This window comes from Priapulus caudatus, unplaced genomic scaffold, assembly GCF_000485595.1.
Source record: "Priapulus caudatus unplaced genomic scaffold, Priapulus_caudatus-5.0.1 Scaffold1, whole genome shotgun sequence".
NCBI classification, from domain to species: Eukaryota; Metazoa; Priapulida; class Priapulimorpha; order Priapulimorphida; family Priapulidae; genus Priapulus; species Priapulus caudatus.
The window spans coordinates 902,312-917,664 of record NW_014577062.1 but is presented as its reverse complement, the minus strand read 5'-3'; the positions used below and the strand labels follow the sequence as shown (position 1 = coordinate 917,664).

The 15,353-nt window shown below is 39.2% G+C and overlaps 2 protein-coding genes across 4 annotated transcripts in view; one reads left to right on the top strand and one right to left on the bottom strand.

Annotated features, from left to right (window-relative positions):
• The window catches only part of LOC106813572 (protein smg8-like), a 15,257-nt gene extending 5,341 nt beyond the window's left edge, over positions 1 to 9,916 (top strand). For 2 of the 3 annotated variants that reach the window (XM_014817781.1, XM_014817851.1), the window contains 18 exons: positions 605 to 664; positions 853 to 975; positions 1,349 to 1,500; positions 1,858 to 2,038; positions 3,668 to 3,756; positions 3,963 to 4,090; positions 4,232 to 4,368; positions 4,900 to 5,039; positions 5,386 to 5,473; positions 5,748 to 5,903; positions 6,294 to 6,434; positions 6,575 to 6,773; positions 7,077 to 7,166; positions 7,361 to 7,510; positions 7,826 to 7,975; positions 8,234 to 8,414; positions 8,691 to 8,870; positions 9,257 to 9,916. In XM_014817781.1, coding sequence (XP_014673267.1) covers positions 605 to 664; positions 853 to 975; positions 1,349 to 1,500; positions 1,858 to 2,038; positions 3,668 to 3,756; positions 3,963 to 4,090; positions 4,232 to 4,368; positions 4,900 to 5,039; positions 5,386 to 5,473; positions 5,748 to 5,903; positions 6,294 to 6,434; positions 6,575 to 6,773; positions 7,077 to 7,166; positions 7,361 to 7,510; positions 7,826 to 7,975; positions 8,234 to 8,414; positions 8,691 to 8,870; positions 9,257 to 9,368 — 2,457 coding nt within the window. In that variant the 3' untranslated portion in view covers positions 9,369 to 9,916. Of the gene's footprint in view, positions 1 to 604; positions 665 to 852; positions 976 to 1,348; positions 1,501 to 1,857; positions 2,039 to 3,667; positions 3,757 to 3,962; positions 4,091 to 4,231; positions 4,369 to 4,899; positions 5,040 to 5,385; positions 5,474 to 5,747; positions 5,904 to 6,293; positions 6,435 to 6,574; positions 6,774 to 7,076; positions 7,167 to 7,360; positions 7,511 to 7,825; positions 7,976 to 8,233; positions 8,415 to 8,690; positions 8,871 to 9,256 lie in introns of those variants that run through there. The other variant, XM_014817923.1, reaches the window with a different exon arrangement.
• Positions 9,901 to 15,353, bottom strand: part of LOC106813776 (cation-dependent mannose-6-phosphate receptor-like) — a 6,048-nt gene continuing 595 nt past the window's right edge. The window contains exons 2-6 of the mRNA XM_014818032.1: positions 12,431 to 12,591; positions 12,008 to 12,117; positions 11,720 to 11,865; positions 11,375 to 11,501; positions 9,901 to 11,013 (exon numbers count right to left, since the gene is read on the bottom strand). Of these exons, the coding sequence (XP_014673518.1) occupies positions 10,870 to 11,013; positions 11,375 to 11,501; positions 11,720 to 11,865; positions 12,008 to 12,117; positions 12,431 to 12,591 (688 nt within the window). The 3' untranslated portion in view covers positions 9,901 to 10,869. The remainder of the gene's footprint in view (positions 11,014 to 11,374; positions 11,502 to 11,719; positions 11,866 to 12,007; positions 12,118 to 12,430; positions 12,592 to 15,353) is intronic.

Genomic DNA, 15,353 nt, shown 5'->3' with positions numbered 1-15,353 from the left:
ACTTACTACTACTACTACTACTACTACACACTACACACACACACACACACACACACACACACACACACACACACACACACACACACACACACACACACACACACACACACACGCACATATATATACATAAAATTGCTATCACTATATAAAATCACTATATACTTTTTACAACAAAACTTTGTATTGGTATTACTTTTCTTTCAATTAATTTCCCCATGGCAAATGACTCATTAATGTAATTAATGATGTGTGATCAGGGTTCTCCAAGAGCACTTATAGCCTGGCGGCCCGCCAGGCTATCGTCGAACCCCGCCATCCTAAAATGCACCCGCCACTCTAAATATTATAGCCGCCATGCTAAATATCATAGCCCCCGGACCCCCATAGTACGCAAACCGCCTTCGGCGATTTGCAACTAGGAACGTAGAGGCAGCACCTGCCATGCTATAATGAAAAAGCTTGGAGAACCCTAGTGATTAGTGAATATGACCGATAATTGGTGACCTTAGAAGCAATATTTTTGTTTGAGATTTCTAATTCAGTTATTGTCTACCTAACTAAACAAAGTGAGGGGTGTGCCTTTTATTATTTTTTGTTTATTTAGAATGATCTAGCAGAGAACAACACAGATATCAATAGCAACCCAAATAAGAAAGATGAAGATGTAAGTACATCAGAGAATTTCTTCAAAAAATGGTCATTTGTATATTGAAACCATTCAATGATAATTTTAGTATCTGTTGAAATTCTTGTTTTGGTGAGATAGTTTTTACACAGTTGCTCATATTTACATACCGCATTTGCTAACTTCATGTATCGTCTCAGTAGAATGAGTTTCTTTATGTTTTATAGGTTGAGATCGAGTGTTATAATGATGAACAGAATCGGGTAATTTACCTTCACTTGACTAGTTTGCATGACACTAACATGTTGGCACAAGCTTGCAGTAGATCGGACGAAAGCATTGATCATGATGTGAGTATGCATTAAACAACTTCTTTTTATTATTAAATGTTATTTTATGAAACATGACATGACTCCACCTTTCAACAATATTGCTAGTAAAGCTGACTCAGTTATAATCACAAATTTTAAAATCAGGTTTTTCAGTTTTACCTATTGATATTGAACTGTGGAAGTTGTTATATATAGCCATTAATTGATTCCCCATACCAAATAATATGAATATTATTGTTAAAAGTGCTATATGAAAAAGGTAACATATAAAAATAGATATCATATGTACAGGAGAGTATAATAATAGATTATATTATATTATTATTATTATACACTCCTGATATATATTGTTCTCTGATAACTCATTGTAACATGTTTTCTTACAACACAGGATCCACATGGATGGTGTCACGAGATGGAATTCAAATATGCGAGGGCCCTGCTCTTCCTCTTTCACATCTCTCACGTGCTGTTGTTTGTTCGTCCGACCTGCACATTTAACATGAGCATTGTTAGACTTTTTCGGACATTAGATACTATCAGGTGAGATGGAAGTGTGTGTTATATTGTGAAAACTGGTTACGTTAAATGTTCATGGATCACTCTGAATGCAATCTATGACATGTCTTGTAGGTGTCTAGGGGCTTCTTGTTTATTATAACAATATCGTGGACATGCGTGAAGAAGAGACCTGGACAGCATCTACGGGGCACAGCTCTACTGTATTACCCCACATGGATTTGATTTGATTTATATATATATGTATATTCTTCATGCATACTTCATATATATATTACTCATATATATATATATATATATATATATATATAATATATACTCATATATTCCTTGTCTATATATGTTACTATAAGTCACAATATAAGCATATTCTCGCTGCAGGCAGAAGGTACTGCCGAGCTTGTCTGATGTACTGCAGGCGACACCAGGTGTCTGCAAAGATTGGGTTAATGCTGGCAGACTCTGTTCACCCCGTGTGCTCTTCCTCTTTGAGAACTGTAACGAACGAATCATAGCCGATGCAAGGAAGGAGTTGTCTGTGAGGAGTAAATATAGGTCAACGGTATGTGCTGCGCTAAAAAGCGTTGTGTAGTTTTTCGCATACAGGACTGCATTTACACATGTTTCTTTATATAAATGGTAAACGTCCTGTTTTTACCCAGTAATTTTTTTCATGGCTAAGTGGTTGTGCGTCCCAAAACTTTATTGGTTCTTAAAGTTTAGTGACAGTCTGCTACTGAGGTAATCAGTGTATACACCTGCTGTGTCAATAGAAGTCAGATTTTTTAAATCGGGTTATTTAACCTGGAATTCCAAAATTTTTTAGCTCACCTTGACATCGTCAAGATGAGCTATTGCCATGGGTCGTCGTACGTCCGTCCGTCCGTCCGTCCGTCTGTCCGTCCTTCCGTCAACATTTGGCTACAGTCAACGATAACTCAGGAACCGTTTGACCCACATGTTTGAAATTGGGTATAGTTGTTACTGCTATGGGAGAGGTTTGAACGTCCTATTTTGGAGCACGCCAGTCGACGTACTTTCGAGCCACGGCAATTTTTTGGCAAAAATGGAAATTGCCATTAGTCAGTTCAGGTTCAACAGATTTTGCTCATTTTTGGTATGTGAATGAATAAGCGCTAGGGGTTTTGATATTAAAAACAACAACAATGCAAGTTAGGTAGGTTTCGGCAATTATATAGCATATTATATAGACACGCAGATAACAGTCTGTGGTGTCACACTCGTCTGGTTCGTTTTACAAGATTTCATTGACAATATCTTTAATGCAAAATTGGTATTTCCTCTCCACCCTGACGATTAAACGTCTATATTAGAGTAAAGTTTTACAAAACATGTCGGAACGCAGCATAACCTATTATTTCGAACGCCATCGCTAAGAAACATCAAAGCGAGTATAGCGCCATCTGCCGTCACAAATTGTGATTCATTTTGGTTTATAAATTATTATTGTGATATACAGATGGCAACCGTGTGCTACCGCGTAGAAAAACTCATACGAAGTAAACACTTCCATGCAACTAATTAATCTTTGACAAAAGTTGTGTTATGAGCAGGGAAACACCATTGTCACGTGGTATATAGCAGCTACGTGGAATAAGCGTATCCTCTCAATCTTACATGTTACACATCGGGAGCTCCGCTTTTAGGCAGTGCCATAATCTGAATATTATAAAAACGTTAAATGGCGATCATTTTGATGTAACGCCATCACTCGCCCACATCTCAGACTTTCACATCTCAAATATTTATTTTCACATAAAAAATTACACATATAATTATCAAGAGTATATAATGGGAGTTCTCCCATATATACTCTTCGTTTCTATAATGTACGTCGATGGTTGCTCAATTAAAACTGACTTCTCACTCACTCGCTCACTCATTTATGTCCTTTTTTGTGGTGAGCTACAGTGTCATTGACACTTTCATTCTTATACATCTTAGCTTTTGCCAAAAATTAATAGGGTTTTTGCCTTGAAAATGGCATCTAAGGGTTAACCATACTATACATTTGCTATGTCTATCAAAGTATGATTTGGTCTGAAATTCTGAACATTTTACTTAGATCTTCAAGCTTTGGCAATATAATTCATGGGGTTTTGTGCTAATTAAACAAGGCATAATGAAAACTTTGCAACTAACATACCTGTTCATCCACAAATGCTTTCAGAAAATGGCAATGTACAAGAAACTACAGCATTCCCTGGAAGATCAGATATATAGGATTCTCCGTAAAAGCAGAGTCATTACAAACATAAGGTATGTTTCTGGAATTATATATATACCAGACCTGGGTGAATAAAACACCTAAATTCCTTAGCACAATGGAAACCTTCAAGTATTATATTGCTAAATTCATTACTAAGAGTGTCCAGACAAAATACTGGCAGTGTAATATTGATCAATTATATATCAATTGTCATTTCATTTATCATTGGTCACTGCATCTTTACTTCTTTTTTCAGTGCAAACTCACTATTCGCTGTGCCAGTAAACCAGGAGTACGTGTGTGTAGATGTTGGTGGAGCCAAGATGGCATTAGACCAAGAAACAAATCTCCTCAGATACCTTGATGGGCGGTGTAGCCCATCCGGTAAATTAAATTTTAAATGAATTTTAATAAGCTGTTCGTCTCAAAGAAGTCCATGCCATTTGTGGGTTAGTCAGCAGACTCGTGTAAATTTTCTATTCCTGAACATGAATGTAGTGACTTTCTCACTGTTTTTATTTTCAGGCACACCGATTTTAAACCCTGCAAACTCGGAACCACCACAGAGTTTAAAGTCATTCTTGATGCCTCACATCAGCCTAGCTTTATCTCATGGGTTTGATGATAATGTAACGAGACATCCAACCCCCGTGCATTTTGAGGTAAAAATCCATTTATTAAATGACTAAAGAAAAGCTAGTGGGCTACATGCAGAAAATAGATATATACGTCCATATCTTCCCCTAATCTATGTTTATACTCCTGCTGATGTTTCTCATACATTCTCTCATTTGAAATTGCATAGTTATAGTAGTTTCCGCTTTATCAGGCCTTGGATAAACGGGTGCATCGCTTCAACATCATTAAAAAACAATCGTTATACTTGTTATTTTAATTGCATAAACGGGGACAGCTTATCAGGTTTTTTTGCAGAACAAACGTCCTTTCTTAAATGAGTGTTGCACAACGTTCCTCAACTCAAATGCAAACCGACAAGTCTTGGCTGTTTAGCAGATTCTGGACATGAGCCCATAAAACACTTTGTAAAGCTAGTCTTATATGCTGTGTGATTTGTTAAGTACGTGTTGTTTACAGAAAATTGCATAAAGTCATGCATGTGTGACTGAAAATTTTCACGGTTCCTGACCTGTCTTGATAAAGAGGAGAGCAGTGTACTAAGCAATTTTTTACAGTTGCCAACCTGTCAGACATGGTTTGATGTAGCAAATCGCCTGTACAAGTTCTTCCTGGAAGAACAAACTGAGCCACGCACACGTGCACATTTTAACAGTTTTCGGTCTATGCTGGAAGTGGAACAGAGATTCTCGGAAAAGTATGAATGTTTTAAGAAATATAAAAGCAACTTTGTTACTGTCATAAGAATTGGGCACTCTTAGGAAAAGAGCATTTTAGTTTGTGTCTATATTAATCTGTATTAAGCGATTTCTTTGATTTTCACTTTAAGTTTTGATTTTCACGTTGATTTTCACGTGATAATTCACGTTGATTTTCACTTTGATTTTCACGTTAAGAGAAATCCGAATATAATAAATAATTAGTTCCAGTTAATCCATATTCTTTGTTATTTATCAAAATGTATTATCAAAATTGGTAAACAGATTGAATTTCTTCCGTTAAAAAATGTCATCGACCATACCAATTACCTAAAACCATTTCAGTCGGTGTGCGAAAGTTTTACCAATTGCCACGGGCACATACCAGGAGGGTTTGCCGTCACATTATGTCAAGAGTGTTCATGAAACAAAGGTACATCACGTGTTATATATGATTTTATGCACGTGAAACATTTTGTTTAAATACGTTTTATATATATTTATAACATCTATGTAAGACATTGATGCGTCTTTATATGGCGGGCATGTACCATGAACTAGTCATAAACGCGGTCCACCGTATCAGTATAAAACTATTCTGTCTTGGCTATATATTAGCTCATCTTGGCTATATATCTTCCGAGGTTTGTCTCCTTGCAAGTCTTGCTGGTCTTTCTAACTTTGCTCTCGTTGCTGTTGTTGTACAGCTCGCGCAGGCACGCAGGGTGTTCCAGCACCACGCACGAGGGCCTGCTACCAGCCGATTCGCACGGCAACTGTCTGAGGAGTGCGAGAAGTACTGGAAAGCAGGCCGTCAGCTGTGCGAGGAGATCAGCCTTACAGGCCAGCATTGCATCAATGAGGTTAGTGATTTGTGTCGGGAAGGAGGGATTACTTTTTGCGAAATCTCTAGTGCCTTGTTATAGAATGTTGTAAATGTCGACTACCCTAACAGTACTTAAGACATACATGTTCATAGAGGAGTCTCAATTTGGGCAAACGGCATCTTTTCTCCACACTGATGTTGAAAAATATCCCCGTAGAAAATCCTCTGAAATATTGCTACTGTCTTACCAAGCCTGATTGCGTCCGATTTTTCAGCATGCAACCCTTTACAAAACTATGCACTTGTTATTTATACAAGGTTATAATACCATTGAAATTTCAATTATGAAAACGTTTCTTTTGCCAAGAACATTAGAGATAATATTTGTGAGTGAGAGTAATGATGCTGATCCCAATTATCTTTTCAGCTTCATCGTTTGCCAGAGGAAGCTGCTGGTGATGCAGATAGGAGTCTTCCCCTCATGCATCACTCCAGTAACGTGAAGGGCTTGAATGCGTGCAACTGCGGAAGAACGCAGGCAAACCGAGACGATCCTTTCAATGTTAAGGTACATGCCAGGTCAAGCTGTAGTGTCCCTGCTTCAGTTGTCACACACATTTAGGAAAAGGGAGTTTTGTACATTTATACACGATGATACCCTTACTTTTTTATTTTGTGTGAGGCAGTTCAGGGTTTTTCCATCTGCAGGCTGCAAACTATGATTTCTATCAAACTGTGGAGTCGTCTTGCTGTGCGGAACTACAACACTATGATTTCCCAGTTTTTCGAGCATCAACAGCCCATGCAACGGCCGCCACTGTAGCAAAGGCTCCACCTACAAGAAAAGCATCAAAAGGAGATTCACGTGATCACACACAGGGAAGCATGAGCTTGGGACCGAGTCTCAGTAAGAATTAAAATAATATGGCCTTATTGGATTATGGCAGTAATGTATGTGTGTGTGCGTGCGTGCGTGCGTGCGTGCGTGCGTGCGTGCGCGCGTGCGTGCGTGCGTGCATGTGCATGTGCATGTGCATGTGTATGTGTTGTATTGTAGTACATAGCGTACACGAAAATTCAAGCGTTCATATGTTTTTATATTAAACTCGATTTATATTCCTTGCTATATAATTCATTTTTTGACGTTTTTTGTTCAGTTTGTAGCCTCTATCATTTGTCAGATATTAACAGGTTGGATGTCTATTTGCAGGTCAAACAGAAGATGAAGATGAAGAGGACGTGGAAGAGGAAGTTGAAGATGAGTGCTCTCCTCTCACCGAGAAACCTAAACCACTTGAGGGTGTGTGTGCCAAGGAATTTGACTTTTATATAAATTTACTTGTCAATAATGCTTCCAATCAGATAATCGTTTTAAAAACATTAATTTGATTCCACACAAAAAACATGTCACTGACAATTTGTACATGCTGGAATGATTTCAATGATTTTCTTTCAAATAAAACCAAAAATTGACTGTTTTTCGGGTTTCGACAGCTGTGGACGAGGTGGTCGTGGAGCAGGTGTCCACTACAGAGTACCTGGAGGGCATGCTGCACAGTGAAAGCCCATCTGGCCTGCTACCCCGCTTTCCTCACTGGTCCCTCGTCTGTTTGGGCGCTGCAAATCTCTACAACCCAGCTACAGGTACTAGTGTTCATCAATGATTATAGGAGCTATAGTAAGCAACCAAACGAAGAGAATCTAAAATGAGTGTAGTTTTGCTTCACCTTTCCGGATTCTCTCCAGGAGATAAAGTGAGTCGATTAAAATCTTAAGTAGTTTTTTTAAAGCAGGGGGAATTATGTAACCCCAAATGTGTTGCTTATCAAAATTGGTTTATGAAGTTGGACGACTTGGTTTTTAACAATCTGTGAGTACTGGTGATAAGATCTATACTACCCTAGCCGCATTTTGGAATACACACGTGGCATTTCATTTATAAGGGACTGTTTTTGTTAGGCTTAGACCAGCATGGATTTCTTCACGGAAGCAACTACCTTTTGCCATGGGAACTACAGCTAAAGGTGCCGGAGTGCAAAGAGCGATGGCCAGCTGTAGGAGAGTCGAGCATCAGAAAAGACAAACAAAAGCTGAAGAAAGTGACAAAAGGCATGTGCACTGCTTTTGGTGTTATTAGATCAATCGTATCGAATTTTAATTTGCCGTCTAAATACGGAACGTTTTTTTAATGTTTTAATCTATTGAAATTCGTTGTCCTTGCAGAATTATAACACTGTTTTTGATATCATGACATGAATATGAAGGAATGCATTTATTTAAAAATTAGAAGCATCTCGCATTCATTATTGTACTATTACTGGTGCGTTTTTATAGTGAATGACAAGTAACATTTCCATTATTCTAAAGACGTTGAGCCACCGTCATCTACAGCCTATCTGGGTATAGAATATGAATGTCCTCGAGGACATCGTTTTTTCTGCTCTGGACCGGACAAAATGCTCAAGATACCTGCAAACAGTTCCGTGCGAGACAATGCTAATAAACTTCTCAGCTTGGACATGCCTCTGTATTTTCCATGTCCCTGCAGGTATGCGCATGGGCCTAACATACAGGGAAAACATCTTAAGGTGCGGCTGAAATCGGGTGACGTTAATCAAAAGATGACGGACACAAACAGCATCTAGCTGTATCGTCAAAATGATACGCTTTCTGTTTATGTTATGGCTTATCATTTTCTGAAATACGTAAGGATGCCCTTGTTGAGTAAGTAATTGCAAGTTGTTGAGTTGAGTATTGAGGTGGAAATTCACAACAGTTCCAGAATTGAACGTCGGTTGATTGTAAATTGTGTTTTTTACATCAGGTCGTCAAAGGCATTCATGGGTCAGCTGATGCGGCTCTATATAGTCATGCCACGGGCACCCATCAAGGTGACCCTGAACCCCAGAGTGCAGCCTGCCCCACCACCATGTCCAGTCTTCCTGCCAGGAACAGCTGGACCCATCTCCCTGGATTCTAACACGTTCTGGGTTATGAGACTACCGTATCCTTCACAAAATCTCACGCGGCATGGAAGGGGGATCGTTATGGAATGCAAATTAATGATGCCGACAAATGAGCATTAATTCATTTTGGCATTTTGTGTGTGATGGCCAACCTATTTGGTCAATCTGCTTGGTAGTGAGAAAATGACTGTGATAGAGAAGGGAAGGGATGGAGAGAGACAGAGAGGGGGAGAGTGGATGGGATGGAGGGAGGCAGGAAGGGGAGAGTGCCAGTGGACAATGAAGTTGTATTTTCAAACGTGTTATTGAAGCACTAATTATGATAACGAATTGATAATTTATGTATATATATTGAGCTATGCTGTATATGGCTGTATGCTTTTGTGCGCTGTTGAGTTTGTTGTACTTGACTGTGTGTGATCAGTTATGTTTACATGGGTGAGAGTGGTCCATACTACGCTCCATCTGACCCTCAGCCCATCACTAGCTGCAGACTGTTGAAAGGAACCTTCACTGTTGAGGAGAATGACGATTAGCAATGCTTGCAACTTGACGTTTGCTTTGCCGTATCTTCATATTCTTCTGTCACCTTTCGTCAACACAAAACATGTACATGGGGAATCTCTGTGGCTGAAATTCTCACCAATCCCACTCGAGACAAAGCACCTCTCGATCTAAGCCTAATCGCGTAGAAATATCTACAACGAAAGCTCGTCTGTAAAGCAATAGGAGAAAATGCAAATGCAACCACATTATATATAAAATATATTTGCATTAAATTCCACCACCAGTGTTCCATGAAATCTAGTCCTAGTGTAAAAATCCATATTCGATTTCATTTACACAATTTGCCTCGAGATTAAAGCAGAGTGACTTGCTTATTCATATTATTTACTTCGCAAGTTCAACTAAATTTATCCTAAACCAAATAGCGAGTGAATGGCTTGAACATGCATAATTTCAGCTACCATCTGAGGACAATTTCTTATGTTGTAGGTGTCTTAAGAATATGCGTGCTGTGCGCGTGCATGTGTACTATATAAGAGTAATAATAATAAAGCAGCAGTATCTGTTTCAAAAATCATTACATGTCATTTCCTTCTATTTATTCCATGTAAATACATACACTGCATTATATGAAACTAATTTCACACATGGAAGGCCACTGGTATGGAGAAACAACCAGAGAATCAAAATTAGATATCTGAACAGCTTGTCCAGCAAGTCTTTGGTTTATAAGCATAGAGCACGTAGTTGGAATGTCTCGTCAGGTTTTAGTTTTCGCAGGTTCAACTTGTGCAATAATGATATTAATCAAAGGAAACAATAGACATAGACAATAATATATAACTTTCATGTAAACCATCCCGTTTGTCATATTAATCACAGTCCAGTAACAGTGCTAAGGCTGACTAGGCTGCCTAACTCTGGAATTTTCCACTAATGGTAAAAAAATTACGATAAATTAATATTTATTAAATAATCACTCAATCGTCCATAGAATTCTTGACACGACCATAAATGTTGAGTTTTGCAGATTTTTTAACCATAATAACATGACAAAATTCTCATGTTGCAAGTGTTTTCAAATTAATACATTAAAAGCAGCAATGTATTTTTACTTATCATCCATTCAACAACTGTTCAAGAAAAGTCTTGATAAATATTACATTTATCTGGCTTCATAATTCAATATGAAACTTTGAATTTGTGTCCAAAACAATGTGCTGTGATTTCCTTTTTACACTACAGGAAAACGATGCACAAACTTAATACAGGCAACTGTTCTCATAGTAGTACAAACATCAACATACTGGCATATATCTGTATAGGCTCACAAATAAAAGCTTGCACCACCAAATATAAGCACAAACCAGTGATAGTAGGTTCATTTTGAATATGCTCTCACATTCTTGGTTGTGCAACAGAATGGGCATACCAAGCTAAACTAAAATACGGTTGCATACGATGTAGAAAAAGAAATGAAAATCGAAGGAACCCTTCTGAATAGATGAATCAGATCTTTGGTATATGAGGTCACATGGGCAACAGATGGTCATCCTGATCGTACAACTTGTCTTCCTCCTCTGTGCCAGCAGCAGGAGGTACAGACCCCCCAGGGCTCTCATAATGCCGGTATTCCGCATTGCGATGGGATCGGAATGCCCACTCACACCCGTCCTGTATCAACCAAAGAGAAAGTCACACTACTAGTAGTACAATATAGTATATTGTGTAAAGTCTACTCACGCCTTTCCTGTATCAACCAGTGAACTAGACACAGTTTATGACTGTGTACATAAATTGATGTTAAATGGTATTACTTTTTTGTTTACAAGTTAATAACCCATTATGCGCTAGCAGTTCATCTACTATGTGTATTTCGTATTTTGGAAATGGATAAATGGCAAATAAGCTATTAAATAGTATCACTTGTGGGGGGGGGGGGGTTATTCAATCATGTCTCATATGTATTAATAGAAGGTTAGATTATTGTAAATTAGCAGCATACAATTCTCTATTCAGGTTAAATCTAAATTACCGCAATCAGGTTTCCTAGTGATTGCCAAAAGCTGAGATTAGGCATCTGTTCCATGCCACGGGCGCCCATCACGAATCTCTGGTATGATATGCCCACTAGCAGATATATGCCGACCACTGTGAAGAATCTAAAATAACAAACCATAAACACAATAAGAAATGTAAATTCAATATGTTATAAGATTCCTCTTCACATATGCTATCTTGTGCGAAAAGAGTGCCCATATATAACAAATTCCAGTAAAACAATGTAAAAGTAAGTGTAAAAATATAGCAGTGTAATTTGGCAATGAAAAGAATTTCTGTAGCTGATAAGAGACCAATCTCACAGAGATTTCCTCCTTACATTATCACAAATATAGATCCACCACTAAGTCCTTGACTGTCACTTGGTGCCTGTTCATTGTTACACACTTCAGACGAACTTATCTCAAATAGGTAGTAGCAGTTAGTGTCCTTATCCCTGTTTTCATCTAGCACAGTCAAGACTGGCTACAGGAGAAAAAACAGAATTAGTTGTGAAATGATGTACATAGTTCAACAGCTGAGTAAAGTTAAAAATCCCACACACTCTTTAATTACACCTATTTGCATGTAGTAATGATGCAGCACTGCATAATTAAGATTTACATACTTCAGTTTGGTGTTGATCACAGATGATCATGATGTGAGCCTCCCTACTGGAATTGTTACAATGATGTCTGTAGTGAGCACCTCCTTTGTATGACAGCATTACCCAGTTGTCTGTATAAGGAATAACAACCATGCGGCCAATTTTACAAATACAGGCTATCACAAACTTTAAAGAATGCAGGACAACACAGTATTAGTTACACTTCAAAATTTTGAATATTATGAATTTCCAAATCACCTGACTTTAAAAACCAACCAGAACCTGTGAAAACAACAGACCATATTTTTGCTTGCTTACAATGTGCAGTACAAAGTCAGCTGATTTCAGTAAACAAGGCAAGCAGATACTATTACTCTTGCATATCAACTGTGTAGTTTTCAAATATCATCACTGTTAAACAAGAACACTTAAAACATCACTTACGGCCGCCTTTGACCTCTGTCATAGTAAATCGACCTAGTGTTACATTTTCTTTATTTCCTTTTCCCATCTGTACTGCTCCTGCCTTTTCCATGGCCTTGTCTGTTACTGCACTTGTGCAAATTCCTATAGAGAAGTTATATTTTTGTGTGTCTGCCGAAAGTCTGCAAAAATACAAAGCTGAATTAAGCATATTAGACAGGTATTATGGCATTTCTGGAGAGCCCTGATATATATGTATATAATCTATACCTATACATATATATATACAGTGTTTCCCCTGCATTGACACGAGCGAGGCGGGCTGCCTCGCTCAAATTCTCAGCAGCCACACAGAAATTTATCCAAAACACCGCCTCAAAGACGAAACTTTAGACAACTCGAAAAAGATATTCAAGAGTCAGAATAACAACAATATAATATGTGTTCATACAATGTGTTCAGAATAGCTTAAAATGCTCCAAATTGCACCATTTTTTCAAAAATTTCCCAGGAGAGCATGCCCCCGGACCCTTAGCTTGGCCAGCACCTGCACTGCTTGCTTTGCTATGACTTCGAAATGCGCAAACACATCACAAAAAACACTTACCACCGCACAGACCTTTTTGGCCAGGGGAAACACTGTATATATATATATATATATAATTTCAGAAGGCACGTCGTTTATGAACACAAAAGGGAGAGCTTGGGAGCGGATTGCACCAAGGAGAGGTGCAACCCTAACCCTAACCCTAACAGTTTCTCAGTGTTTAAAATTTTCGGTGATCAAATAGCTGTAGGATCAGCAGGCCTGTTCTATCAAGAAGCTGTAGGCCCGGCATGGAAACTGTCGGTGGCGGGCCGACGTGAATTTCGAACACTGCTGGCGTGAATAAGTTGGTCCCGAGCATTTGTAATAGAATGTAATGTATGTAATGTAATGTAATAGAATAGAATGTACAGCCCTGCAGCAACAGTACACTGGGCTATAGTACTAAAGCTAAAACTGATGGAGCCAGAATAATTGTTCAGCGAATGTCTAGACAGAATGGCAGAGCTCATTGCAAGCGGTTGCACTTTTTGGGACATAGCTAATGCATAATCCTTTATCAATTTTTAATATAAATGTGAATAACTTGTCGTTGTCCGTGAAAGCTACAAGTAGTGAAGTACAAGTTGTAGAACAACCGATTTTAGAAGTTGATGATACTGCCATTCTGTTTACATCAGAAGTAGATAATAGGGAAGGAGTGCGACTTCAATAAACAAAGAAAATTCGTCATTTACTAGTCTTAGAATACCTACGATTTACTACGCGTAACTCAACCAACTTGAGCTCAAATCGTACACAGTAGTCAGTACATTCGCCTAGCATTGTGCGAAATCGTTTCCTCGTATACAACCGCAATCCGGATATATACAGACTAAAACGTACGACACGATTCTCCATTCTGTTGCCAGCAAACTGCCTAACTTGAAACAAAAGGCAGCTACTAACGACTCTTGCACACTCTTGCGCCCTCGGCGATGCGGTGTGGCTCGCTGGGAGATTGGATATCGACGCAACACTCGGCGAGCTAATCTTTGACCTAGCTGCCTTTTGTTTAAAGTTAGGCGGTTTATACATTCGGTTTGCTGGCAACAGTCGTACGTTTTAGTCTGTATCCAGGGGCGGCGCCACGGTTTTCAAAGTAAGGGGGCCCAATTGAGAGAATGAAGCGACCATGCCGGGGGGGTGAGTTATTCGGGCGCGAAGCACCAGAGCGAGGGAGCCACGCGACTGAGCGGGGGTGGGTGTGGGAGGGCAGGGAGCTTTTTCAATTTTTGGACTGAAATGGAACGATCTGGTGCACATCGAAGGTGAAAATTTCAAATTTTTAAATGGAAGAAAAACGGAAATAACACCTTTTCAGTATATGTCTATGTACATGTCAACTATAGTGAAGTATATAATTTGCATCAATATGAATACATGTAATAGGAATAAAGAATATGAAATAGTGAATCTTTTTCAGGGCGTACAGAAATTTCCATTTTCTTCAACCTGGTAATAGTCAAAAAATAACATTGCTGAATGATATTCAAACACTTATAACATCACTCGACTAGCTTTAATCTTTAGTTTATCTTCATGTTGCTGACAACAGTTTTGCCTTTAAAAACCCAAGCTGCTAGGATATTACATAAAGAATACATCAACTATTTATTAATTAAAAAGACTTAAGAACTAAAGTGCAAACTAAACTAAAAGAATAAAAGGAACTATATAAAATATATACATAAAACAGGGGCGTGTACAGGGGGGGGTCCAGGGGGTCCGGAGCCCCCCCCCCCCCGCTCGCGCAGAAAACGCATCTGAGGGGGTCTAATTTCAAAAAATTTCTGGGGGAGGATTCGGAAAGAAAGCGAAGATAACAGATAAGAGGAATAAGGAGTGAGATGAAGGAGAAAGAACGAAGAGATAGTTGTTTTCCAGCATTTCTTTATCTGCCTACTGCCTACTTGGAAAATTACAAAGTTTTGACGAAGATCCCTCTAGGTCCTCTACTCCTATACAGGACAGAACGACATGCGACAGCGCCGTCTTCGTGCCCCAAGTACCGGTGCGACTTCTCGGCGCTGATCCTGTATCTGCGGAGGCTCGACGAGGGTCGAGATATCAGTACCGTACTTGCCATACGGGCCGACACGACTGAGTACTTATACCGCACTACGGCACGCGTACCACAGCGTTAAGTACGCCGGGCCAGCCAAGCGCAGAGCCTAACGGCACGCTGATAACGAAGAGCCGTATAGCCCGACCGTACCCAGGTACGTCGCGCAGTAACCTGGGGACATAGACCCTAGTGAGCGTTAGTGTTTACAGGGGCGTGTGACCAGGATTGTAGGCAGGGGGTCTAACGCGTAGAGCCAACTTGCGAGCAACGCGAGGGAGGTCTGCGTGTGG